At 36.3% G+C, this 26899-nt stretch overlaps 1 protein-coding gene across 1 annotated transcript in view; it reads right to left on the reverse strand.

Moving 5' to 3' along the window:
* Nucleotides 1-5128: 5128 nt before the first annotated feature.
* The window catches only part of SH2D4B (SH2 domain containing 4B), a 69045-nt gene continuing 47274 nt past the window's right edge, over nucleotides 5129-26899 (reverse strand). The window contains exons 7-8 of the mRNA XM_013953421.1: nucleotides 8108-8328; nucleotides 5129-5221 (exon numbers count right to left, since the gene is read on the reverse strand). Of these exons, the coding sequence (XP_013808875.1) occupies nucleotides 5129-5221; nucleotides 8108-8328 (314 nt within the window). The remainder of the gene's footprint in view (nucleotides 5222-8107; nucleotides 8329-26899) is intronic.

Raw genomic sequence — 26899 nt, forward strand, 5'->3', positions numbered from 1 at the left:
CAGACCAGAACTGGATGCATTTAGTCATTGCTCCTAGATTTTTTTTTTTCCCTGGGATTCTCTGAAGGAAACAAACACAGGAAATTCCACTTGAACATAAGAAAACACTTCTTCACTGTGAGGGTGGTTGAACACTAGAACAGGTTGCCCAGAGAGGTTGTAGAGCCTCCATCCTTGGAGAGATTCAACACCTGATTGGACATGGTCCCTGGCAGCCTGCTCTAGGTGGCCCTGCTTGAGCAGGGGGCTTGGACCAGATGATCTTCAGAGTTCCCTTCCAAACCCTGTGATTCTGTGAAAGCATTCATGGCAAAAATCACAATGATAGTCATACACATTACTAACTCTTCCATAAAGTACAATTTGAATTATTGTTTTTACTGAAAACATATTTATTAGTGCCAGGCTATCGCAAGCAACAGTGGTTTGAGAGCAAGAACAAATACGAGGGTAACAGGTTATCACTAAGTGGAATGTACAGACCTCTCTGAAATGATTTTCTATAATTAAGTCCCTTATTAAGTTTAAACTTCTAGGTGAGAAGACATTTTCTTGTTTATACTATTGACAGCATTTCCTACAAGAGGATGAACTCTGCTTACCACATAAAGCGTGATTAACTTTTCAACATAATTTTTATAGCACATAAGAATCCACAAACAACACAGCTACCCAATTATGTTAAAAAGTAGATGTAAAATAGATGTAAAGAAAGGTACAATTCATTTCAGAATTTAAAAGTTCTTCTTATTGCTGTAGCTTGTTTCCCTGTGAAATGGAGTTACCATAATAGGTGTCTCATTCTGTTCCCGGTGGTCTTATTGACAAGAAATATTCTCAGAAAATCTTATAATGAAAATCCATAACCTGCACATCTTCTGACTCAACAATAGCTACCACTAGAAAAACAGATCAGAAAGCAAGATTTGAAGGTCACTGTGTAATAGAGGAATAAAAGCTGGCTGTTCCAGACAACAGAACAGCTGCACCACAAAGAATATATGCAGAGATAACAGCTTCAGACAGCACTAAACATTAGAGGCAGACAGGGTGAACAGATCCAGCATTCAGGGCTGAAATATGGACCAACTGAACTGTTCTAGACTGAGTGTGTGAAATCTAGCTCCAAGCTAGACTGAGCTCAAGCTCATTTTACAGTTGAAATCTCTGAGTAGTGTCCAGTCTTCCTCCCAGAGCAGCAAAAACCAAGCAAATTGCTTTCAAAATGATGGAATAAGCACATTTTCCCTTCTTCATTTTCTTCATTTTCCATATTTACTCCCTCTCCCCTTTCCCTTTCTTCCTCTTACTAATTGGTTATCTTTTCATAGTCCATTTATTTTCTGGAAGGCAACAAGAAGCATTTGTTAGCTTAGAAGACATTGCCTCCACACTTGTACTTTCCCCACTGCCCTCCAATGTATTGGCAGCAGCTGCACATCTCTACCAAGGAAAGCTTCTGTTCTTAATTTCTGCCTGCCATGATCTCCTTTTGTTTCCTTTGAAATTTATCTTCAGTTAAGTTGCACTGTATTTTATTGCTGCTGCTTCTGGTTATATATTGTTGAGTTTTTCTTTGCTGGTACTCTATGAATTGGCTAGCTGTTTTTCATTATTTCTGTGGGGCTCTGGAAAAAAAGCAATTCTTTTATTTGAGAATCCTGACATTTATTAGCATAATAAAACTCTCAAAATGAAATTGCGGTTTTCCAGACAGTAATTTCATTTGCAGGGGAACTTACAAGGAATTTATTTTAAAACCAGGTAAAACCTGGAATGAGAAATGAATGGAATACAGACAGAAAAATTTAGGAAATTAAAAGTAGGAAAGGTACTATGAAGAGAAAACGATGCTATTGCCTTATACATGTTAATTAAATCACAGCAGGACACACTAGCTAAAGAGCTGTATTTCCAAGCCTTCTTATCCAATAAACAAAATGCAGGCAGTTGCTGAGAATGTATCACTAGATATAAAAAGCTGTATTATTATCACTCTCTATGAATGTGGATTCCATATGGAAAAAGCTCTTCAATATTTTGTCTATAAACATTCCTGAAATTGCGTACAGTAACTTGAATAATCTTCCAAAGAGGAGAAGGCACTTTGCCTTTTTTAGAGTTCATAAAGGCAAAATACCAGTCTGCAAAGATGTCTAGGTGTCTAAAAACCACCTTAATTACTCAGTACTGTCTTTAGACCCTGAGTCCCCATTCACCTCCACATTTAGCTGCTGCTGTCTGGCCTCAGAGATAAATCTATGGATACTTACACTTTTTACCTTTAAAAGATGTTAAGTACTTAAAGGTCCCTTTCCCTTCTTTAAAGTAAGGGTCCAGTTCTTCTGTGATGAAACAGGTGCAGCTGTGAATAACCCAATAAGAGGTTGAGGTGGTTCTTGAGATTCCTGTGGAGCGGGATCAAGCAGAGAGCTAGCTTCTTGGAGAAAGTGGCTGGCAGATAGATACTGGGGCTCTTTGGGGTGTGGGGGGTGCAGCTAGCACTTGGTAAATGTTCTATTAGAAAAAGCAACTTTCTCATTCCCTGTGATGGATTTTACAGATTCCATGTCTGAAAACTACAGTGAATTACTCTGTGCTAAACTCCACATTCTGGTAGCTGGATTCAAGTGTTTGTATATACCTGTACTAGGTATACTGCAATCCCAGATCAGACATATCTCTTTAGGAGGTTTCACTTTAGGAAGGAGTCTATGTGTTTAACAGAGGCTATAGATATTACTAGAGGCCTAAATATGTGTTACTATGTTCAGAATTGCAGAGCTGTATTTCAGTTTGAAGATCCAGCCCCAGGTAATCTCCAGAAGACCACAGTTTAACAAAATTCCAAGGCAACTTAGATATCTTGACCCTTTATCCAGCTGCTGGGTCACTTTGCTTCTCAAGATACCAGACACAAAGCTGAAGAATGTCCTATTTCAGTAAACCTACTTGGTATGAAAAGCCCAGATGAGCATTTCACACTAAGAACAGCTGCTCCAGCTAATAAACATTGCTAATTTGCTCTGTCTCCTGACTTTCTTTGTTATGAGCTGTTACAGTAACCATTTAAAATGTCTTGAACCAGTGCCCCAAGTGATTCATACAGAAACTGTCCAGCTAATTTTCTCTCTGTGGAAAGTTCACTAGAATTTTCTTTTCATGTGTCACAAACATAGATAGATTAAATCTCAGAAAAAGCAATGTTAACAAAAGAGAATTTTCCTGTACAACATTGCAGTCTGTGTGCAAAAATTCTTACTTTAATAGGGGCTAAAGGCAAAATTAATTTAATGGACAAGTTTCCTTTCTTAGATGAGATTACCATCTATGTCAATCAAAGTACAGAAGATAACATTGAGTCAAGAGAAATGACTATTTGAGGGGAGATGGATTACACATGGGTTTGGGGAGAGAAGGCTACACTGGGATTTGGAAGAGGAGCACATACAAATTCAGAGAATGCCAGAAGCAGTGGGGTAGCATATGGAAACACACTATATGTACCTTCCTATATGCATTCAGAGATTCCCAGGAAAAGATTAACCATGGAAGTAAGATGACACATAAGGACTTTGGTCCACTTTACTACATATCAAATTCATCTCACACATCTGAAAATAGTACCAAGAAACTGCCTATTAAAGGCATGACTATAAGACTAACCAATGGGCACACAACTACTTCACTCTTGAAACAAATCAGTTATGTACAAAACTGTCACAACAGTTTTTTTAAATATTGCCCTGCATGATAAATGTTTGGAGCTGAAAGGAACACTTGTATACCCAGCGTTTCTATCTGGGCATTCATGGGAATGGAGCAAGATGCACAGAAAGGTAGTAGTAACTGTTCTGTAACTATTTCACTATTTATATTTCATGAATTGGCTATCTCAGTAGCATCCAGCTTACCAATGAAACAATGCAGGATTACATGTATAGCACTCACTGAGCTCCGGGCTGCCACATGCTAAGTCACACATTTCAGGAGGGCAAATTAACTGATTTTTTATAGTCCAAACACTAAGCAGCTACTCTATAGATCTACAGCCTACAGATCTAGTCTTGTGGTTTTTAGTATGTAGAAGTATAACAAATGCATCAAGAACACACTGCATTTTTTAAAAGATGAAATAGCATGAAACCGATGTTATTACTTGTACCTTTTCTAGGGATGCATGTCACACCCCCTCCTTTACTGGTAGCTCAGCTAAGTATTTGGAACTACAGCAAAGTAAAACCAGGAATCTCGAGCATACATCTGGCACATCAGAAAGCTCAGAACATATCAAAGTCAGTGCGAGTTGTGATTGTTGGTACAAATCAAACCAGAATGAACTGCACATCTTTAATGCACTACTTTAAACTTCAAATTTACTCCCATTCAGGAAAACTATATTTCCACCACTGAGTGATTTGTAAACTTTTTGTTCTTCTTAGCCACTGCTTCTGTTAGGATAACTAGTTCAGAATAAACTAACCACTTTCTCTACAGGAGTAAAATTATTTCAAGGCAGCTGGGCTGCATGAACTCTTAAACAAAAGGGAAATGACCTTGTTCTGACTAACTATACTGTAGTGAACTTTGTAGGCCTGAATTCAAAAGTAGGATAGCAAGTTTCCAGCTATACCTAACCATTTAAGCAATCACAAACTACCAAGCAACATTTTATGACTGCGTTCCTTGTTACCGTAAGTGCACCACTGAGTGATGAGATTGTTAATGGAAACTGAGAAACCTTGCTTTGGAAAAAAAATACTGTTCAACAATGTTGATACTTCATACAGTACTCTATGAATATTTCCCATAGTTCTTGCTGTTAAAAGTATGTAATTTTGCATTTTCAATTTTAGACATTAGGTGAAAATTAAGATAGGACCTTAGCTTTCAATGCAACTGTCCATAAGCCCTGAAAGAATTTCTGGGAATACTTCCCATTTGTAATCTGCCAGCAATTTATCATCTTCAGATATGAAATAGAAATATTTTGGACCTGCTAAAAGAATAGTTTTGGCCACAAGACGAGTGGCTTTGAAAGTTCATTTACTTTTGTAATTTGCATTTACTTTTGTACCTATCTATTACTGCAGCTATCCAAAATGTATTCCTATTAGTCCTGGATCAGTTATTCAAATAAAGGGCTGTAGTCTGGTGGGTTCTTCTGCTGTCCGCATGGCTCCAATAGTAACTCCCCACCTGAAGATGTGATGATTTCCTCCTAGAAAGATAAAACCAATTAAAATATGATTCATAGACGTCTAAGCCTTTGTCTGTCTTCTAAGAAAAGCAACTGATAGCAATGAAGACCGTAACTCAACTGTAACAGGTAACCAATTACAATAAATGCTTGATAAAATGTACAGAGCAGTAAAAGGATCCTATCAACTATTCATTTTCTTTATGATCTGCTTATTTTGTACTTGTGCCATTGATAATTTGTGCTAGTATTAGTGGATTCAAATACACTGATGCGCAAAAAATGTTGTGATTTGAACTACTTGCAGGTTGCTATGCTACTTACAGAAAATAGTAAAGAACAAGCAGTAACTTTTCCAAACAATATTGCAATAGCTGGAACAGGAAGTATGTCCACATTGCAACCATTTACATACAAATTGCATAGCCACTTATCAAAAGGTCGTGGGCTCACTTGACAATGTACTTCATCAGTAAGGGCAGGGAGAAAAGCTTCAGAGAAAACCATGCTAGAGACAAGAAATGGTGCCTACTGAACTGATCACCGAAGAGACCAAATTTAATGTAGCTGTTAAGCTAGACGGTTAAAAGAGAACTGTGTGGTGACATTAAAGGTGAAGCAGTTTCTCTGATAATCTCACTTTAGGGAGAACTATTGACTTTCATCATCAGGGGATACCTAAGAAAACTTTTTTTTTTTTTTTTTTTTTTTTTTAATGTCAGGAACTAAAACCCATTCTGCTTCTGACACATGCCATACTGCTGTCTGTAAATAGATAGGTTTCTAGCACAGTCATCACCTAGGATGAGCAAGGATGCAAGGAAAACATAGGAACGTGGCAGGAAGATGGTTGGAATGGGTTGCATGGTTAAAATTCAGTTTTTCACCCCACCCCAGGAACAGGGAGGATACCACTTTATCCAGAGCTCTTACATCCAATGCCTGATAATCTGCAACTGAGTTAGAGTGGTACATATGTTTTTCTTTCCCCAACAAGGCTCTGGTTAGACCTTCTTTTTTCAGTACACTAATGCAGATGATGTTCATTGCTTTAGGAGATGCACAAACATGCATTTTGAAAAGGTAGTCTACTATTTTGATTTTTCAAATCAAAATGAATGTGCCTAGGTTGAATATTTAACATATTTACTGATGATTTCTGTTATATAACAAGCTTAATCCTCAGCAGAGTCAATATTATTAAACTATTTAAGAATATTTTAAGGATCTTAAAGTTCTTCTTAGGCTTATCTACCTTCACACTGCCTCATGAGCTTTTTTTTTTTTTTTTTTTTTTTTTAAGAAAAGAAGAAAATTTGTTCAAATTGAGGAAGGAGGCTTTTTGGTCAAATATGGTACCTGTGTGGAAATATAATTTCATAGTGACCCCATTTTTTAGCTGAGCCAGGTCAAATTCTTTCAGTGGAGGAGAAATCAGGAGGCAGGAGGAAACACTACAGCAAAACTCATTTGTCTTTACTTTTCATTTTTTTAATTTGATCTTAAAAAAGAAAAGAAAAAGAAAAGAAAAGAAAAGAGAAAAAAAGAAAAAAGAAAGAAAAAAAGAAAAAAAGAAAAAAAAGAAAAGAAAGAAAAAGAACTCTGTGTGCACACATGCCAGTGGGTAAGATGGGAGAAAGGAGGTGGGGGAGAAAAGGCCAACCAAAACCTAACTGAATAAAACAAAATTTTCAGCCAACCTGAATGAGTTTGGGGTTTTTCACTCTTTTTCTTTTTTTTGGTTTGCTCACCAAAGAAAAATACAATTCTATGTTTTTATGAAGAATATCCCATTATAACCCCTGTTTCTTCATGAAATATAAATTCTGAGACACTCAACTTCTTTCTCTTAAGCCAGTAAAAGACAAAATAATTGACTCCTAAGTCTCCTGTACTGCTAATAACAATTGTAATGTAAGGATTACAGATGAAAGAAATAGGAGTAGCTGTGACTGAAGAGATGTTGCAAACTAACTGAAGTGAAAGAAGAGAAAGGAAATTAGAAGAACAATCTGTGCTTATTGTCTGTGATACTGAATATTGAAAAAAATTAAATGCTCTGAAGAGAGGGAAGAGCAAAAACTTCACAGAATTAGTATGGAGCAACAGTAAAAAAAAAGTGTAAAAACAGGAAAGGCTTATGCCTCTCTAGAAACTCCAGAAAAGAAATGGGGAAGAAAAATTTTATAGGTGACAAAGAAAAGCAGGATTAAAACATGAAAAAGATGGAGAAGGAGATATAAGATGAAAACAACCTACACTATCAGAAACAGTGCTGCTTTTTAGTCAGTCTGGCAAATAGGAAACACGAGTTAGAGGTAAAGTAATTTAAACCCATCTAAGGTCACTGAAGACTTGAAGTAAATCATTCCCATAAGATAGTTCTGGGTAATAAGGAATGACTCTTTGCACATCCCTAAAAAAGAACCCTTCCATGTTCCCTTTTTTATTATTGTGCCTCACTCCTATGCTTTTGCGTGTTACAGCCCTCACATCAAAGGCTGAAAAATGCTGAAATATCATTAAAAGATCTTTCTTATAGTATTTCCAGTCCAATTTTGCAGAGATAAGAGGCTCAAAAATTTTTAGCTCTGTCAGCTCTTGGTCCATTTTTAGTCCAATAAAGCAGGCATTGCGTAAAAATCTGGCAAGAAGGGTACACAAATACATGCTGAAGATTCTGAAAGAATGGGAGAAGCTTTCTGCTTCACTGCAGCAAAAGAAACAAGCTCTAAATGTTTCAGCTAGGCTTATTATAGGATACATATACATATATATAAACAGATATACACATTTTCTCCCCACTATAGTTACTTCTACTTTCCAGTTTGGTTTCCGATTACATGGTTCCTCTTTAAATTATTAATCTACTCCAGTCATCTATTGATCTCTGCCAGCAAGTGTTACCTTGTGAAAATCAATAAGATCTGTGAGTGTTGCATGTCGGTTTGGATCTACCCCCAAGAAGCTGTAGAAATCCCCGGAAGCATCAACCAGAAAGTGTTTGAACCCACTTTGTTGGCGGTAAGACAACGCATAGCCCCAGATTTTCTCACTGACTCGCACCAGGAATGTTCCTTCAGACTTATTCATCAACAACTCTTCTGCCTCCTGGCGGCTGATAATACCTGGCAAGGAAAAAAACCTACAGTTACATGGATAACAGATCTGGCAGAGTTTCGTAACTAAAGCAAAATAAACACAGAGCAGAGGTGAAACTAAAATTGCATAGCTTCTTAAACATTCCAATGCTTATAGGAGGAGTTACAGCTACAGAGACCACATAATTACTACCCAGTTTTGAAGAAAAGCTGTAAGAGTTTTGATGGAGTGCTGTGGGATACACTTTTAAATTATCTGATTAAGAATCGCTTTTTCCTCACCTTTCCACTTTTTCAGAAGAGTGCATAAACACTACTGACCAATCAGACAAGTGACTTCTGTACAAGTGATCATTTAGCAGTACTAGCATGGTTTGGCATTACAATTTGAATTTGCAATACCTGGCTGATATTTGCAATTATATTGCAGTACTTCTGACTAAGTTGTTTTACAGCTGTTTTACACATCCTAAGGAAGGAATGTAAAGCCAGTGCCAGGCATTTGTCTGTTTTTGTACATAGGTACACACACACATGCATAGATGCATGTAGATATATTGGAGCACAAAAAAATCAAATCCTGCAACTAATAGAGTTGCTAACAGAGATGAATATGGTGGATTATCTATTCACTGGCTTGCAATTCTAGGGAATATTGTTACAGAGTAAAACAAGAAACAAAGATCACAGTCCTTTTCCTTTGGGATCTTTTAGACTGGATCTCAGAGTAATAGCCTCCTGTAGTTAAAATCACTGTAGCCATGAACTAACAAAGTACTAACAAAAAAAAAAAGGATTGGATATTGTATTTGTTGACCAGAAGTGAGCTAGTCTTTACAGTTCATGATGAACAATAATGAGTTATGCTCTTTGCTCCAGGACAAGAGAAGGCAAGAGTCACTGGGGCTTCTTGCAGTACGTAGCTGTCATCCTGTGATCTGATGATATCCTCTGAACCAGCCTACCTCTCCGGACAATATATCAGGGAACAAACTCTCTCTCCCCATACCCTAATCACTGAACAGTTGTTTTATAGGTGAATTCATTTCTTTGCTGTATGACAACTTTATTTCTCAGGGCAAAAGAAAGATCACAAATTCAGATGTTCAGAGCAAGCAAGGGATAAAGTCTAACAGGAATGGAGCTTTCAAATTTCCCATTTTAGTCTTTTGTGTTGGAAAGATCTTTCTTTCCTTTCTGATTCTAGGGCACAATACTGGAACTGGCACTGGGACTTCTGCTTGCAAACAGCATATAACATAAATGCTGAAGTACCAAGCAAAAGGTGTGATAAGAATTGCATCCAGCACTGAACTATGTCTTGCTACCCACTTAGAGAGCTTGGTTCCAATTTGTCTGGTAGGCCTAGAGGACAATAAGCTTATGTCTCATAATTACCTGTAAAATACCAGATGCTCACTTTAATCAGGAGCAGATGTTGAATTAGGCCATCCTGGATGTGCACATGGAACAAGTGTCAATAAATAATATATGTACATGTTCCAAAGTTGCTCTCTGTGAAGCTAAACTTTCTCAAAACAACACATGTAATATTTAATGGAACCATTTGTCATTGCAGAACCCTACACATATCCTAGTGAACATTCCATGGAGTCCAAGTCCTGAATACCACATTGTTTTAGTGTAATAATAACCATATCCCAGGGATTACCAATTAGTACAAAGAAAGGCCTACCTGAAAGACCAAACTGTGGGATGCTCTGATTAAGTCCTCATGGAAAATTGTGCCTCTAGGAGACATGCTAAGGGACTAAGGAGATCTGGATCCTAAAAGCAAGGACTATGTGATGTTAGAAAAGCATCTCCCTCTTTCACTTGTTGTCTATTTTGAGGCAATGAATTTTTTTCACACTGTATGTTGGTGCAATGATGAGCCTGAGGGGGACTTGATTCCAGTGGGGCTCAGTGTCCCCTAGTGAAATGCGAGCATCAGGGCTAAGGTAAAATGTACACATAAATGCTCTGCTAATTAAGGCCATGCAGTGAGGCCCAGTTCTATTTTCTGGAGGGTATTATATCAGCTCTGCACCAGACATGCAAAACAGGTAGTAAACATGCAAACATATGCATGTGTTTAGAAACAGCATGCAGCTGTTCAGATGACAATGTCAATTACTGCATTTTGCAAACCAAAAACATTTACTGGAAGAATTTCAAGATGAATTGTCAAAAATAGCTCTTGTTCAAATGAAAGACAGTACTAGTATTAATCCATATGATAAAGCATATTATGTGAAGCAGTATCATTAAATGCCAATACCAGGTGCCATGTGCATTGTTTCTGAAATCAAATCTAGTCTTCTCTCAAATTGCCCTAATTTGAATATACAACAAAAGGGTTTAGTAGTGATACAATGCCTTCTTCCTTGACAAATCTCTGCTAGAAATAAACTTAGATGAGGTATGTTGTAACAAGCTCATGGCAAGCAACAGTCCAGAAAAGGATAAACACTTAGTTCCATCACCAGCAAACACTGCATTAATTCCAATCATCTGTATTTATACCGTAACTGTAGATTAAAACATGCTGATAACTTTTTGGCTAGGACCTGCAGGCTGTTATATCTACCCATTCTCTGAGTGAGGTCAGAACTGTTCTGCAATTCTGGGGAATGAAATGGCCTAGACAATTTGACAGCTATCAAAACAGAGGGTTTGGAAGAAAAGAAAGTTTATATGGTGAACTTTATGCTTAGGATATTTCCAGGCTTTGAATGACCATCACTATCAGGCATATAATACCAAATACATTTAGCATCGATTAGTTTAATGCAAAACAATCTGTTCACCTGCTCTCAACTCCCACCAGTGCAGCTAAAACAGTGCAGGCTTCCAAATGATGTTTTCTTATTTGCCAGAGCTTATTTTTGTTCCTAGGCGCTTTATGTCATTGAGTAGGTGAGAAATGCTACATTGCTCACGGCCAAGTTCTTTTTGTTTCAATTCTCTTGCCTCGAAAGATGGTGTAATAAATTATCAGCCAGCTGCTTTCTTCCCTTTTTCTCTCTTGATACTGTTAACAGCTCATGAGAACACCATCTCTTTCTTCCCCTCCTCCTCCCTCCCTTTATCTCCCAGTTTTATTTAATTTTTCTCCGGTTCAGTTCTTCAGCGGGTGGTGATTGCAGCAATGAAAGTCTCCCTCCACCCTTTCAAAACGTGATACTATTCTCAAGGCAACTAGAAAAAGAGTGGCAACGCTGACTCCTGAGACGGTTGTGGAGAAATAAACAACATCTGTGAAACCCCTACATGAACATTTAAAATTGTTTGAACTGAAGTCAAGAAACTTTGGTTTCCCAAGGCTCTGGTAAGAGGTTTAGAATCACCGATTCTCTTATTTGTGCTAGTTAGGTTATTAATCAGAAATATTATCTGGAAAAGAAACCTTTGATGCTTTGAAAGCTAATTTTTCTCCTCTCTAACTCTTACTAATCTCTTAAAAAAAAAAAATCTTCAGTTGGTGTAAATCTGCACTGCTCTATTGACTTCAAGCTGTTGCAAATGACTTTAAAGAGCTACATTTATTTATGCCAGCTGAGGATCTGTCCCACAGTATCAAAAGCAGCAGTCTTTTCAGGTAAGGGCAACTTTGCAAAAAAAAGGAATCGTGTAAATAAATACTTCATCATTATTCAATCTATCACCAGTATCATCATTTTAACTCTTCACATGACCAAATACATAATAGTGTATTTGAATATCGGTTTCCTACCCCACTGAAACTTGCTTAAGTATCTACTTGCATCTTCTACCTGCCATGCCAAATAAATCATCACAGAGAAAACATACTACTGTTGTCTGAAACAAACTGTTAAAGACCAGGTTTTACTTGGGAGAGGACCAAAGGTGTAATTAACTCCTCTTGAAAGCACAGAAGCACTATCATTAAGGCTTGATTAAGTGCTTGATTTTTATATCCCTGTCCCCCAAATTCCCTGTATGCATCCATCACATTACATACCCCACAAGTCATAATTATCTACATATCCACTTTAAACATTCTGGTGTTGCAATACTTAGAAATCTAAATGTATTATAGTATAAGTAATAACAACATAAATGGATTATTAGGAATATAAATGGATATTTTGGTTTCTTGGGCAGAGAATAAAATCTTTAAAGACAATTATTTCAAATCATAGGAAAGGGAGTTATTCATCATCTGATCTGTTCCTAATTAAGGGCTTCCTTTTTAAGTACAGTGCCTGTAAAGACAATTCATAGATGATAGACAAGTCTTAACATTTTTGTTGCAATTATGTTCTTTTTAATGCCATCAATCTTCCAAAAAAAGAAAAGAACATCCTAATCTTTATAGTACACTAGGATCATATGGCAGCTGCAGAGTCCATTGTGAATTTAATGGGCACAGCTGAAAAATCTTGATGCTACCTTCACATTTACAGCAGTCTGAGTAGTAAGAGAATACTGTTTTGAAATACTATGCAGTGACACTCCAGTTTGCCACCCTTCTCTCAGCATTTTTCTACATACATCCTTGGGTGAAACGCAGGAGATGAAATACATAAATATTTATTAAGATAATGCCATAACAAGCCTGAATCCAAACTAGAAAAGCTGATAAACTTTGCCAAGAAGGCAAAAGGATGTACTAGAAGTCTAAAATAATTTGATTATATAGGCAAAGTTAAGCCACGTCCTTTACATTGTCTAGATCTATAAGTGATCTAATGTATTGTGTAAAAACAATGTCAATGTATAAAAAATAACTCATATGTATATATGCTTTTATATGTGCAAAGATGTTGACTGAGATTTTAAGGACAGCAGAGATAAACACAGCCCAGAAGCAATCATTAATCCCCCCATCATAGAATCTATTTGCTTAGCTGACGCTTTCTCCCCTTCTTCCTATTTTTTAGCTTGATCCCAAACACTGCAGTGCGTGAGGTTTCACTCACAGAGCAAGTCTCAAATATTGGCATGAATAAATATTAATGGGAACATTCATGCTGAAAGTACTTTTGCAACCATTATGAAAAGCTTTTTATTTCATGCAAAATTGATTTGTTGAACAGTTATGAATGTTCACAGGTAATCAATGAATAGGAAGGAGGACTCATCCTGTTTATGTATCTTAAGACATCTAACCAGGGAAACGTGTGATTTAGGAGACCAATCAAAATTAGGAGCAAGATCCAAAATACAGAAAAGCCAATAGTAATATTTCTGTTGTCTTAAATGGGATTGGATCAAGGCCCACATGAGTATAAAATAATCCTGGCTGTCATTACATGAACAATTCAGAGGCTAAACTTTGTACAGACACATTATGCTTGGAGCAAGTGTAAACAGTAAATAAATGAGTAAACACAAGGAATTATGAGGAATTAGCAAATAACTCCAGAATAATGTTAAGGAGTATATTTGTCCAATTCTACAGCCAGGTCTAATCTGTAATTTGAAAGACAGTGATAAAATGGCATAAGGGTTAGAAGGAGCAATGTGCTAAGCACTTGCCAATCTTCCTTTTTTGGAACTGAAAAACTGAGCTGGAGAGATATACTGCTAGAACTATACCACTTGAAATATAATGTTTCCCAAAGGGAAATAAACAAGAACACTAATGCAGATTTTTTCAAAATTTTCCAAATCCATTCCATTTGAGGCTTCATTTGAGATTCAAAGGCTGGATCACCCCTCACCTCGCGTAACAGCTGAAACAATTTCAGATTAAACACTATAAAACCTGAAAATAAATTTGTATGAAACAGATTGAGGGGTCTAGGATGTTTTTAATCAAAACAGAAAAGTTCTAGTTTAAGGGGAGGAAAATACCTCATAGACTGGAAGTACAGACCCAAGCTACTCAGCAGCAAAAATACGGATGAAGGCAAGTAGTTTTGAAAGAAGTCATGAGAGGAGTAAACAGAAATTCAGAAGGGATGAATTCAACTGTAGCCAGTGTAGTTTTAGATAAGCCTACACAGGTCCATTTGTTCAAAAATTTTAGTGAAAATATAGCAGCATACATAAAATGAAAATACAAGTTTGCAAGGGAATTGTTTGAAAAACAGAATTCTCAACTCTTAGACTTCTTGCAAATATTACATGCTTATTAGCAATATTTTTTGTTTTGTATTAGTTTCACATGGTTTTATATGTTCCTTACTTGGCTCTTCCTTATTACCACCCTTCATTTTTATACAGCATATGTTGATAAATTCATCATAAACATCTGTTTTCAAGGATGGATTCATCAAAATATTGTCTTCATCCAATTTCTGAATATTAGAAAAAGAAATAAACTTTCTTTCACAAAGCTTGACAGACTGCAATTCAAAGAAAATGCAGAGAAAGGGAGATAACATTGACAAATACTTTGCAAGAATTAATTTCATTTTTTTACTTCAAACTACTATGTACCTTATACAGCTTATCTAAAGTATTTTAGTAGGTCCCTTCCAGATTCTTTTGAAAGGCCTAGGATATTTTAGCAAGCGCCTGTGATAGGTACTTTCTGTGTTCCGTGATGATAAATAAAGGTCCCCTCTAGCAAGCAAGAAACCACAAAAGCTGAAAAAAAATGGGAAGTCTGTCCTATACTGATATTCCAAGAAAGAGAATAACCCCATTCCATTCATGAACCTAAAAATAATAAACAAATAATTTAAAAAAATTACTTCAACTTGATAATATCATAAAAATCACTGTTGTGCTTTAAATGTAACAGTAAAAGGGAAATAACCAGTACTTGAGCCTACAGTAGGCATTAAAAGGAAGTATGAAAACATAAAGCAAACTGTGGTTGTACCAAAGTTTAAGCACTGAAATCTATTACTAGGCTAAAATGCAGCAATGTCAGAGCACAGCAGCGACACCAGAAAGTTTAAGGATTAAAAAAAAAAAGATTTAATAAAACCCTTAGCAGTGTAACCTCCCTCCTTTCAGGCATAGGAAATTGTCAGTATGTGTTCTCCATATACACTTAGGGCCACAAAAGAAACCTAAAGTATTCTACAGCCAAAACTGTCACAACCACTCTATCTTTTTTACTTGGAACCAATGTTAGAATGGGGACTTGGTTCTCCAGAAGAATCTCTTGCTCTCTCTACAGGAGAGTTCAGTCTGGGTAAAGTTGTCTGTCAGCCTTAGTATCCCAGCACTAACATATACACCAGTATCAGGAAGTACAAGAGCAGTTTGCAAGAACACTAGTATATGAATCTAATGGAGGGAGTCATAGATTTCTGAGCCACAATAAAGGAACGTATATATGAGGAACAAACACTAGCTAAGGTAAAAACTGAAGCTGGGAAACAAAGGTCTAGAATAAATCTCACCTTTTTAGGTCCTATAATAAAGTGAGAGGGTAAAGGCTTGAAACTAATGTTAAAATGCACAACACTGGCATCCAAATCTGGCCTAGGAAAAGGAGAAAAATCTAGCTCCTTCAACCAATCAAAAATTTCAAAAGCCTAAAACAAGGAAGGTGAAGTGATTGCTTCTCTGCAGCATGAGAACCACAGCAGCTATAGCTTATGCTCTCAAGAAGAGCAGTCTACATTTCTGGAAGTAATAATTTCCTCGGATTGACTTTTCCAGTTCTCTCCCACAGGGGCAAGTCTACATGTGAACTCTTAAGTTGACTGAACAAAGCTATGGGTGTTCACTGAGGAGGTCACAAATCATCTGGGAAAACTATGATGTCTGGAATGAAATCTTTGTGTTATCCCTGAGACTACAAGTGTCACACACAATTTAAATAACTTTGTTATCAGCTAAGGTAGCTTATAGACTGATCTGCAACTGAAGTAGCTGAAGGGTAATGTACCAAACCTAGGTCATACTTTGTAATTTCTCCAGCATTACAGTAGGAGTAGTATGCACAATTAAATACATGCTCAAGTATTTGCAGCAATAGGATCTTATGGTGTGTCACCCTATTAAAAAGATTTCATCCTCTCCCTCTCCTTCCTTTTAAGGTCACAGTGCTTTTTTTTCAGATGGTGCAAGAAAACCAATAGTGAAAGAAGAGATCAATAGTATTGTGTGAGGAAAAACTATGGCCAAAAGATAACAATAGCTCTGCCTCTGCTATTTCGGAATAGAAGAAATAAAGACTGAAAAGCAAAGCAAGGGAGTAAATCAAAGACGTCTGGTAATAGAAACAAAGCTGTTGAAGCTACTCACCATCTGCTGTTAATGCAGGATAAACTCACATGGGACTAGATCTTCAGAAGAGCTCTGTTCGCATTTAGGCAGCAAAATAAATGACCAGTTTAAAAAAAAAAAAAAAGCACAATCACAGTGTGTTGATTTTTTTTCAAAATCTGGCCACAAGTGCACAAGTGTTGCAACAAGAACCAAAGGGTGCTGAGGTTCTATGAAGTGCTTTTCCTACTTGCAGCTGGTGAGAATGCAAACATTTCATGCTGTGCTGCATGTTGGTAATCTGATTTAAGTCGTTAGTAAATAGCACAGTGTCCATAACCCTTACTAAATAAGGGGCTATAGAGGCTATAGACATTCTCTGTGCTGATAGTGGAGAAAAGATGTGCAATAGATCACAAAAAGACAACCCTAAAATGCAGGTAAAGAAACTAAAACCTTCCTGTTTGTGTAGAACTGCAATGAGAGGCAAAGCTGGGATGCATTAAGAAATCAAGAGGTAGACTGGACATCTGAAGTAGAGTGTCCATTTCACAGACAGGTTATCTGAGTACTCAGGGATCAGTAAGGGGCTGCCTCCTTCTCTAAGCTACACTGGCAAAGTGAAATTATACTGGTTAGTGAACCTCTGGAGAAACCTTTTCTGTGTTATAGATACACCACCATTTTTCTGCACAAGCTCAGCAGCAATGCACGGAGCAGCACATCTGGGATAGAGATAAATCTATGCTGTGGAAAGGTGAGCAGGAGTCCATTACCCATTCTCCTTCATCATTCCTCTCCTTTATAACCATCCTGGTAGATTTAAGATATACATGGAACTGGGAAACAACACATCTGTGAATCTCAGCTACTTCCCCAGTGGGCCTGGCTCAGCATGGAAAATATGCTCTGGGCTACATACAGCTATGTATAGAAAAATCAAGGCCCAGAGGAATAATGTTTTTCTGATGGCAAGAGATCCCTTCAGGCAAGGATGAGAAATATTGATAATGCAGCATGCCCTAAATAAGCTCTTCTTGAAGTCTTATATTGTGCACAGGACTATCCTGAGCATCCATACATGGGAGAAATTCACCAAGGAAAAGAATCATGTAAAAATAATATATAGGCCTGATTTCTTTTTATAATATGGATTCATCTCTCTGTTCAGTCCAGATAAAGCAGTCTTAGAATAAAGAAAAGTCAGACCTCAGAAGCTTTCTTTATTCTTAATTCCCTAAGGCTGAGATTCCTTAAAGCAATTAAAAACCTACTGAAATTCAGAAGGGGATGGGTGCCTTATTCCCCTGGAGATCTTTGAAAACCCTATCTGAGTAACGCAGTTATAATAGGTATTTTCCTTCAGATTTACAGGAAATCAGATGTGCTACATCCATTGTTGCCAGTATGGCTCACAGTTAATTCCTTATGCACTCTGCTGAAAACATACCCCTTAATTGTTTCCTTGAAATTCATTCTATATCCCAGCTATCAAATACTGTAAACTCCCTTGTACTCACTGTCAAAATATTTACACCATATTCACTAACAAGCACTGCAGCACATAAAAGACAGGCACTTGCATTACTTGTCTGAATACACCACTGGTATAATAGAGCTATAAATTTGTCTATTAATGTCTCCTCAAAGCATAGTGTTGGTTTCTTTCTTTCTTTCCTTCCAGATCAGACTATAGAATGCATTAACCAGGAGGAAAAAAAAAAATTCAAAACAGCTTTTCTCTTTGTGCAATACTACTTGTTGCCTATCAGAGAAATACAGGTAAAACAGAGATCTTTTACCTTTTATGCCTCCCAGTTTTTCTCACATACATAATGTCTTGCATTTTTCTTTGGAAATGGGCTCTTCTGAACTGAAATTCCTCCATTACATCTCAGCTATTTTCCATTAATTTTTGTTTTCTCCCATCTTTTCTCCCACTGACCAAAGTTAGAAGCCTACATTCTTGTAAAGTCAATTGAAGATCAACAACAGGGAGGTTCCAAGCACCTAAATAGGATGCCTTGCATAAACAGTGCAAATATTCTTGATAATGATGTTTTTCTCTTTGCTGATTAGATGACTGAAAAATTAGAAATGAAAGTTAAAAAAAAAAAAATCAGTAATACTTCTGGGTCTGTATAAGCATCCTAGATGCTGTTGTGGATAGCTGACATTTCCTGCAAAAAACATGGAAAATAAACATATTCATGGGGATGTCCTCAAACTCCAAATGAGATGAACATGCTTTGAAGAAACATCTGTGCACTAATCCTAATAGGGAACTTTGCACAAATAATATTCCTGTAGGATATGTTCACTTCCTTATGATAAATATGCAAGTGAACTTTTATTTCTATTATGTATGAGAAAACCAACTATACAGACTGTTCATAAACTTTTGTGATATGTTCATGATGTGACAAAGTAGATATTAAGACCTTACAGCATCTTCTGAAACACTACAATACGCTTAATGAGTGAAGCACACAGAAATACCTCACTAAAGCAGCCTGACAAGGCTAGAAACAGTACAGTGAAGTAATACAAAAATGCTGCAGAGCGAAGAAGCTGATTTAAGCTCAGATCCTGACCCAGCAATCAAGAAATAAATCTGTTCTGGTACAGTAGTCTCTGATATTGTTTTGTGTGAAATTGAAAAGCTTGGTAGTTTTTTAGAAGGTTAGTGGCCAATATTCACCATCCTTTCTCCAGGCAGACAAAATACTTGTATCATTTAGTCTTGGTCTTGCAAGCCACAGAGGAAAAAGGGAAATTCTAGCTTGTGGGTATCATTTGCAAGCCCTCTCTCTCAATCATGTCACTCATTTACATTACTCACCTTACTACTTCTCATTTAAATCCCCAAATTTTGCTGAATTTGAAAATGAAAGAGAAAATCTTCTACTATGCAACTGAGATCTGAATCAAGGAAAAAGATGAGAAAGCTGATCTGTGAGAGGTGAGGATGAGAAAGCAAGAGCCCTCCTTCTGGGATATATTTATGTTCTCATAACTCCAGCCATCCTAAGTCCTTGTGTTCCTCGTAAATACTTCTGAGGGCAGCACGAACGTGGGGAAACTTGGAAGACTGAGCTTTTACCAAACCAATTAACAAAACGAAAAAAAGTCCACAGTGAGATTTTATTCACTTTAGATTTCTGTAAAAAGGTGAAGCAGAGTTCAGTGTTAGTTAAAGCTCTTTGTAGCCCTTTCCTGCCTTCTTACAACCCATTCTGAAGCATCACTGCCAGATCGCACTTCAGCTTGTCTATGTGGACCCAAAATAGGAATAGAGCATGGAATAGCATTGCTAAACGGTCTTGGCTGGGATGACATTCCTGCAGAGACATGCTTTCCACGAACCTGTTAATGGCTAATGCATAGGCACTGAAGGAAAGTTGGGAGGTACAGTTCTGAGCACACAGAACATTTAGGAAAGTGTCAAGGATTGGCAGGCATTCTTTCTTGAATCAACGGTTCCTTTAAAACAAAATTTTAAATAATTTAAAATAATTTAAAGAATTTTTCATATAAAAGTAGAAATGATTTACAATTTAAAATTTTCAGTCACTGCAGACACTTTACATGTTGAAGGCATATTTAGAATTGCATACAACTTTGATTTGACATGCAAGCTGCATTTGGGAACTTAAAACTGTAGACACCTACTCACTTGCTTAGTGTGTTTAAATGCTACCATTTCCCAGTTTCTGTAAGTGGAAGACGATGAATATGAAAAATCACAGGCATTTCAACTGTACTGTCAGTCTTAGAGAATGCTTTTGAAAAAAAATGTCTCTCATCATTCAATTAATGAAAAAGTGTCTACAAGACTTTCTGGAAGCATACTTCAGCCTTATTTCCTTGAGTTATAGCAAAGATAGTGTTTATAAATGATGCCAGGCTTACTACTCAAGAAGCCAGCTATTTAAATTCTTCCTTTAGAATGTGATTTCAAGCATTACAGTTGTTAAAACAGAAAAAAATGGACATCCTGTCACCTAACAGCTGAATAATTTATTTGTTTTTATCCCAAGAAAAACTCAAATGTTAGTCTTAAAAAAATACAGATTGATGATCCAAATAAATTTTGCATTTAGTCAGTGAAAATATTTCACTTCTGTAATATTCTTAAAATATTTTTGCTTCAGCCTCTTTATTTTAAACCTTTTTTAATTATAAATTAACTGAAATTTCAAAGTAAAAGTTTGCCATTCAAAAGGACAGGTTTTTGTTTAAAAACTGGCAAAGGTTTTTTTTTTTTTTAGGATTTCTTAAAACCTTTTTTTTTTTCCTTTCAAATACTTTCATAGCATTTCCAGAACAGGAGCTTCATCACAAAAACCACCACAAACACAATTTGTGATTAACAGTCCCAATTTCAATAAAAATTTTTCAAAATAAAAGTGTTTCACCAGAAAATCTGCAGATAAATCTACCAATCATCTAACCAGGAAAAAAGACTTGTTCTTTTGACATGAACAAACTCCTGTCTAATATAAGCATGTAGATATGTTTACTACCATGGGACTTTCTGTGGAAATTAAGTAGGAGATGAAAAAGCAAGGAACTGCAAGCGAGGGGCAGAAGCGGGGTTAGGACTTATGAGTTCTTCATTACAAGTCTGAAGTGCTTAAGTGGTCCAAGCATGTAATGCCTAGGTGGAAATGTATTTTGGAACTCACATCCCAATGAACTTCAGTGAGAGAGTCCTGAGTGGTTAAATAGCTTCTGAGAATGACTCTCAAAAGGTATTCCTTCATAGACCTAAATTTTGCATTCCCAGGTACCACCTTTGAGAACACTGCAAGCATATTTTGGGAACAAGGTAACATTAACAGTAATACTAATGGCTATAATAGATTTCTCAAGTATCATATCCACAGACAAGAAAGCACTACAATAATTTCCATGGGAAGTTGTCCAGTAGCATTTGATAACATACTTTTTATCTTTTGCTGCATTATATTCATAACATGTCACATGCAGATGTGTCACTGTGTTGTGTATAACAGACTACCAGTGAAAATATCTAAGTTTTCAAACTTTGGTTAAATAACTCTCGTGATACAGGTTCTACATGCTAGTTAAGTGACATGTAGCTAACCGGTACAAAGAGCATCTGTCAATATTTACATTTTGTTTTATGCTTGTCTTAGAGGTTTTGCTCCACTCAAGTGATTCAGTGGAAAGTTGTCAGTATGGAAAATTGAATGCATTGAAATTTGTGCAGTTGGTAAAGCACTAAAAACCTCTCTGAAAGGAATGAGGACCTTCATAAACATCATCAGGTACCTAGGAAACTGAAGGTTAAATTTTTAAAGATTTTCTATATACTTAGAACTTAGGATATTGTACTTTGCTGAATATTAAAACAACAAATGTTTAAAGGGAGGTGAGATTGTACATACAGTTAATTTAAATCTGAGATACATTATGAAAGCAAGAGAGTAGAGGGGTATGGAAAGGAGTATGGCAGCCTCTGCAGCCCATGCTGCTGGGAGGGAAACAGTGCTTATGTTGTTTACGCACATGAGTTGCTTAATTGGAATCCTTGCTAGAAGCAAGAGATGTCAAGTACCATTGTGGCACTGAAGAAGGAAAAAAAGGTTTAAAATAGAAAAGAAACCAAAATCAAACACTCTACATTGAGCATAAAATCCAGGATATCCTAAATCAAACTAAGGGAATTAAATGCTCCACAACAGATTCATTTGTTGGTATGTTCAGAGCAATATGTAAAACAAACCAAAGTTGTGCTTCACTTCCAGCTCTTTAAGTGTGAAAACAGCTATTAACTTGAAACATCTGTGCCCTATTGTGAACAGTGTGTTATCTGTCTCAGTAAAGATAACATCTCATTTATGATAGTTCCTATTATGCTTTCCATGAAGATGTCAGAAACCATCTCCAGAAAAATGAACCTGCATAGTAGCATTTCTGCCATTTTATTTTATTATGCTCCATTCTTTCTTCAGAGGGTTTCTCTCAGTTTTGGCACAAACTGGATTTTATGAGCTTGCCTTTCCTCCCTTCACTGAACTACATATGTACATTTAACCACCAAGTCTTTCTTTGAAAAACAGTAACAGAAGAAATACTTGTACTTGCAAATTAACGGGTGTTTAGTCTCAACAAGAAACACAGGTCAAGCACACAACTTCTACCTAGGAGGATAAACCACTCAATTCCTTAAAAACAATATATATATATTACTAGCTCTGAAATAAGTATTACTGACAGAGTGTGAATACTTTACAAAACATGTAATTCCATAATCACCGGTTAAAAAATAAATGCTGAGATTTAAAAATGATACATTTCTTTATTTTAGCACCAGATTCTGCTTCTATACTACACATTTTAACATATTGCTTAAGGAGTAAGACACTTCTTCCACGAGCAAGAATAAACTCTACCCTCAAATTATTTTGACATAAGAAAAAGACAATATGCTAAAATCAATTACATATGGTTTCACTAACAGCCTTAAAGTAAAATCAAAATCAAATGATATACATATCTTTTTTGATACTTCTGAACTGTGAATACATGGATGCTTGGAGAAAACCATTTAAGCTTGCAAATGCAGACTGCAGATTCAGTCCTTTCTATAATCAGCCCCTCTTCTAATAATGTGGCCACATTTAAGGTTGTAAAGAGCAGAGAGCAATAATGCATTCTCATTAAGAAAAGCCCACCACTTATGTGCTCTATCATGTACATACTACTTCTAGAAGAAAACGGGGGATTTAATTCACTAGGCTTGATGTCTAGGCTGTGGCTGTGACATTATACTGAATAAATGACTTAATAAATCAGTGTAAACTCTGGCAGAGTAGTCCAATTTGCTTTTGCCTTGTATCTTATGCAGTCATTTGTTCTGGGGCAGCTTCGTGAAGCATTCTACCCATTTTTCTATCATATAATTGACTATAGAAAACAGAGAGCAATGAAGAATCAGGCCCTTGTCCACACAGCCTGGACTGAGACAACCAATCTGATTTCATATAGACTGCAAAAAATCTTCCCAATAATAATAATGAATTACTGAGAATTGTGATGTGGTATGATTTTATATCAAAAGGAACAAGACAGACACTAACATTAAGCCCTAGTGCAGTTTTCCTGTGCCACTATTTCCATAGCTGTAAATACCTACAAAACATATCCACCAGATTTACTAAATGAAGAGAAAGAACAAATTACTTAGATAATAGGAAGGTACTGGCAAACTTCATTAAGCCAACTGAGAAGTAGCAAAATGAACAATACGAGGAAACTTTAATCATGAGTTAATTGCGCTGGAGGCTGCATGATGCAGAGATTGACTACAAAAAGACAAACAAAAACAAAGCAGACCTACCTATATTTTATGGGGCACTCCTGCCCTTATCAGAGCATCTCCAAGAACCATACAAGAAACCCAGGAGGATAAACAGTCCCATCAGTCATGTGCTAAATTATAAAAAGCCTGCAATTTTTAATGGTTAAAACTTTGAGAGACAAAACTACCAGTGCCACTTTCTCAAGTTCATCCCCTAGTACTAAAAAAATGTTGTCATCCTCAGGCATTATTTCCCACTTCACCTCATCATATTGCTATGACATTTGTCAGTATATGTCATGTATAAAAACAGTATCATTGCTTCATTATGAGACCAAAGTATGTTTGAGAACAACTTCAATGCATGCTCAAGTTTTTCCCAGTTTTGGTGAATTAGGGTAAAACCCAACATTTTAAATTCGGACTTAGAAACTGAACTATCTTTTCTTAGAGGACTGACACACTTTATTTGGGTGCAATATAGTAAACAACAATATAGATTACAGCTTCAAGCAAGCAGGAAGTAGAGCCCTAATCCTATTTAGAATAAAACTGAATAAATAAACAGCATGTACTGAATAAAAGCACATTTTTAGAACATCTGAGGAGCAGTGATCCTGCTAGTGGTGTAAAAGGGAAAACAACTGGATTGACTTTACCAAAATTGGCAGTGATGGGACAGATTAGTAGATATCACTGATATTTCTATGGGTCCAAGTATTTTTCTACATGATGCATTTCTGTAGCAAAAATAATATAGAATGAATACTTAGTTAGTAAAAATACTTTCCATAAAGGAAATTAATTTGCAGTTCTATCTGAAAGCATTTTACAAAACATTAAGCTTCATAATTACTACTGTGAAACAGAGATTTTAACCTAAGGACTGTTTAGAGATTCAGAATCTGCTTGTATGTAAAATGAAAACTAAATCTCTCCATACACATCCATACATAGTAACTATTATGCAAATGTCAAAAATTCTGTGAACAAACATCTTGAATAGTGTAATACAGCATATCTTACAAAAATAAAAAGTTGTTTGGGAAAGGTTTTGTAATTCTACTAATTAACTACAAATAGGTGAGATCTAGGTTGATCATATTTTTGAGAATTAGTAATGTTCAGAGCCTTCTGGTGGAGTCTTCCTGGTATATTGCTAGCTTAACTTGCTTTATTTCATTCTAGTATTGATTTGTCATTCAACACACTGGGAGTGCATTACGAATATAATTTCATTAATTCAGTGGTTTCACTGTAGGAACATTTGCCCAATGAATGGACACTGAAATGTCTAGAAGTTAATTGAGTAGCAACAAAATATTGAATTACAGCCTCTGACAAGTTGCTAATTTGCTGGAGTTGTTAATGTTTTCCCCAAGCCCTTTTATATTCATGTACCTATGCTATTTTAAGTTTAATTTGCTTTTTATGTGAGAATATGAAAGTTAGATTTTGATTCTTCATTGCCCCCAACAAGACTCATTAAGCTTCTCGTTCAGCCTCTAGCTCCACAAGGAACAAAAGTCGTCTTTTTGAGTCCGTGCTCCATCCCGCAGCTGCCCTGGGAAGGCAGCCCTGGTCACAGCCAAGGATTCACCCAGGGCGGCAGGGACCACACTGGCACAGTCAATAGGATGCCGCAAGCTCCAGCCTCTCCCTCCCCATGATGTGTTGCCTTGTACCTTATGACATAGCTGACAGTCACTGTAGCCTCCCAGTATGAAACTATTAATTTCAGAAAGAACCTAGACTATTGTTATAAATTGGGTCCACAAAATTTAGCCAATCTGAAGCACTGTTGTGAATACACTGAGTAAGATCAGCTGATAATGGCAATTATATAACTCACTTGACTTTGCAACCACCACAAGTATTTGTGAGCTTAATGTAAATAAAAACTTTTCATCAAACTTTAATGATAACATTTTTGGTTGCAAATTAGACATAGAACAAAAGTAGTTGAATGCATTCTCAGTTTGTTTTTAAATAATAAAAAAATCCTTGGTTGTTAACAAAAATATGTCCTGCACTCCAATATAACCAGCTGATCCCTCTCCTTTTTATAAATAAATGAATAGATCCAAAAAGAAGGAAAACTTCATATGTATACAAATATATGTGTATGCCCATGATGGTCTTAAAAAAATGCATGTATTTTACAGCTTACATAGAACATTACATCTCATAGATGTTGAAGAAACTATCAAGATACATTTTCTTTCTGTAAATCTCAATGATAACCTCTGTGATAGTAAATCATAGTGACAGAAGAGCTCACTCAATGTGAGGAGGAAAAAAAAGTCACAGTTACATGGAGCCCTGGAATTCAAATTTTACAACTGGACTTATAACAGGTAACTGCCCCGAAAATATAGTGTTCTTTAATTTTCATCCTTCTTTTTCATAGGTGAAAGAAAATGCTTTTGCCTTGGTCAAGTATATTCCATTTATATAAGGTTTAAGAATGGATATATTTTCTAGGTACAGTATCAGTCTATTCTGAAATCTATTGACATCTGTAGGAATCTTTCAAATGACTTCACTGGACTTTGGAGAAATCTTTCTACACACTTATTAAGTAATCACTCAGACTTTACTGCTAAAAAGGGATTCAAATTTAAATCATGCTGTGTTTAGAGTATTTTCCCATATACAAACTAAAATAGCAGCTCCAGATAGATTTCTACAAAGAAGTTTGATTGTGTTTTCTGTATATAGTTAAGAAACTATACTTCTCTTTCCAGCTCAAAGAAAAATAATTCAGGGATAATATGGGTAACTGATTTTTCTTTTCACACACTTGGCTAGATTTGAGAACTTTAAGCTAACTCTGTTAGTTACAGTGCTTTCTATCTGCTTGCAACATTCTTACACATTGATTTAGTGTACTTTTCCTCAGGGGAAAAAGTTAGCTTTAATCACTCAATAAAGTGAACCAGACACAGGCACTGTTGAAAGTCGAATGAAAATAACATTAAGGGATGGTAAAAACTTCACACCTAATGAGCGGCAGTATAACCACCATGTGCAGCTCTTATGATGATCCAGTTCTGGATCTCCTCTGGGGTTTGACCCAGTTCTCAATTAAGCCACTAAAAATGGTCACTAAATGGCTGCATTTCCTAC

This window comes from Apteryx mantelli, chromosome 7 (assembly GCF_036417845.1).
Source record: "Apteryx mantelli isolate bAptMan1 chromosome 7, bAptMan1.hap1, whole genome shotgun sequence".
NCBI classification, from domain to species: Eukaryota; Metazoa; Chordata; class Aves; order Apterygiformes; family Apterygidae; genus Apteryx; species Apteryx mantelli.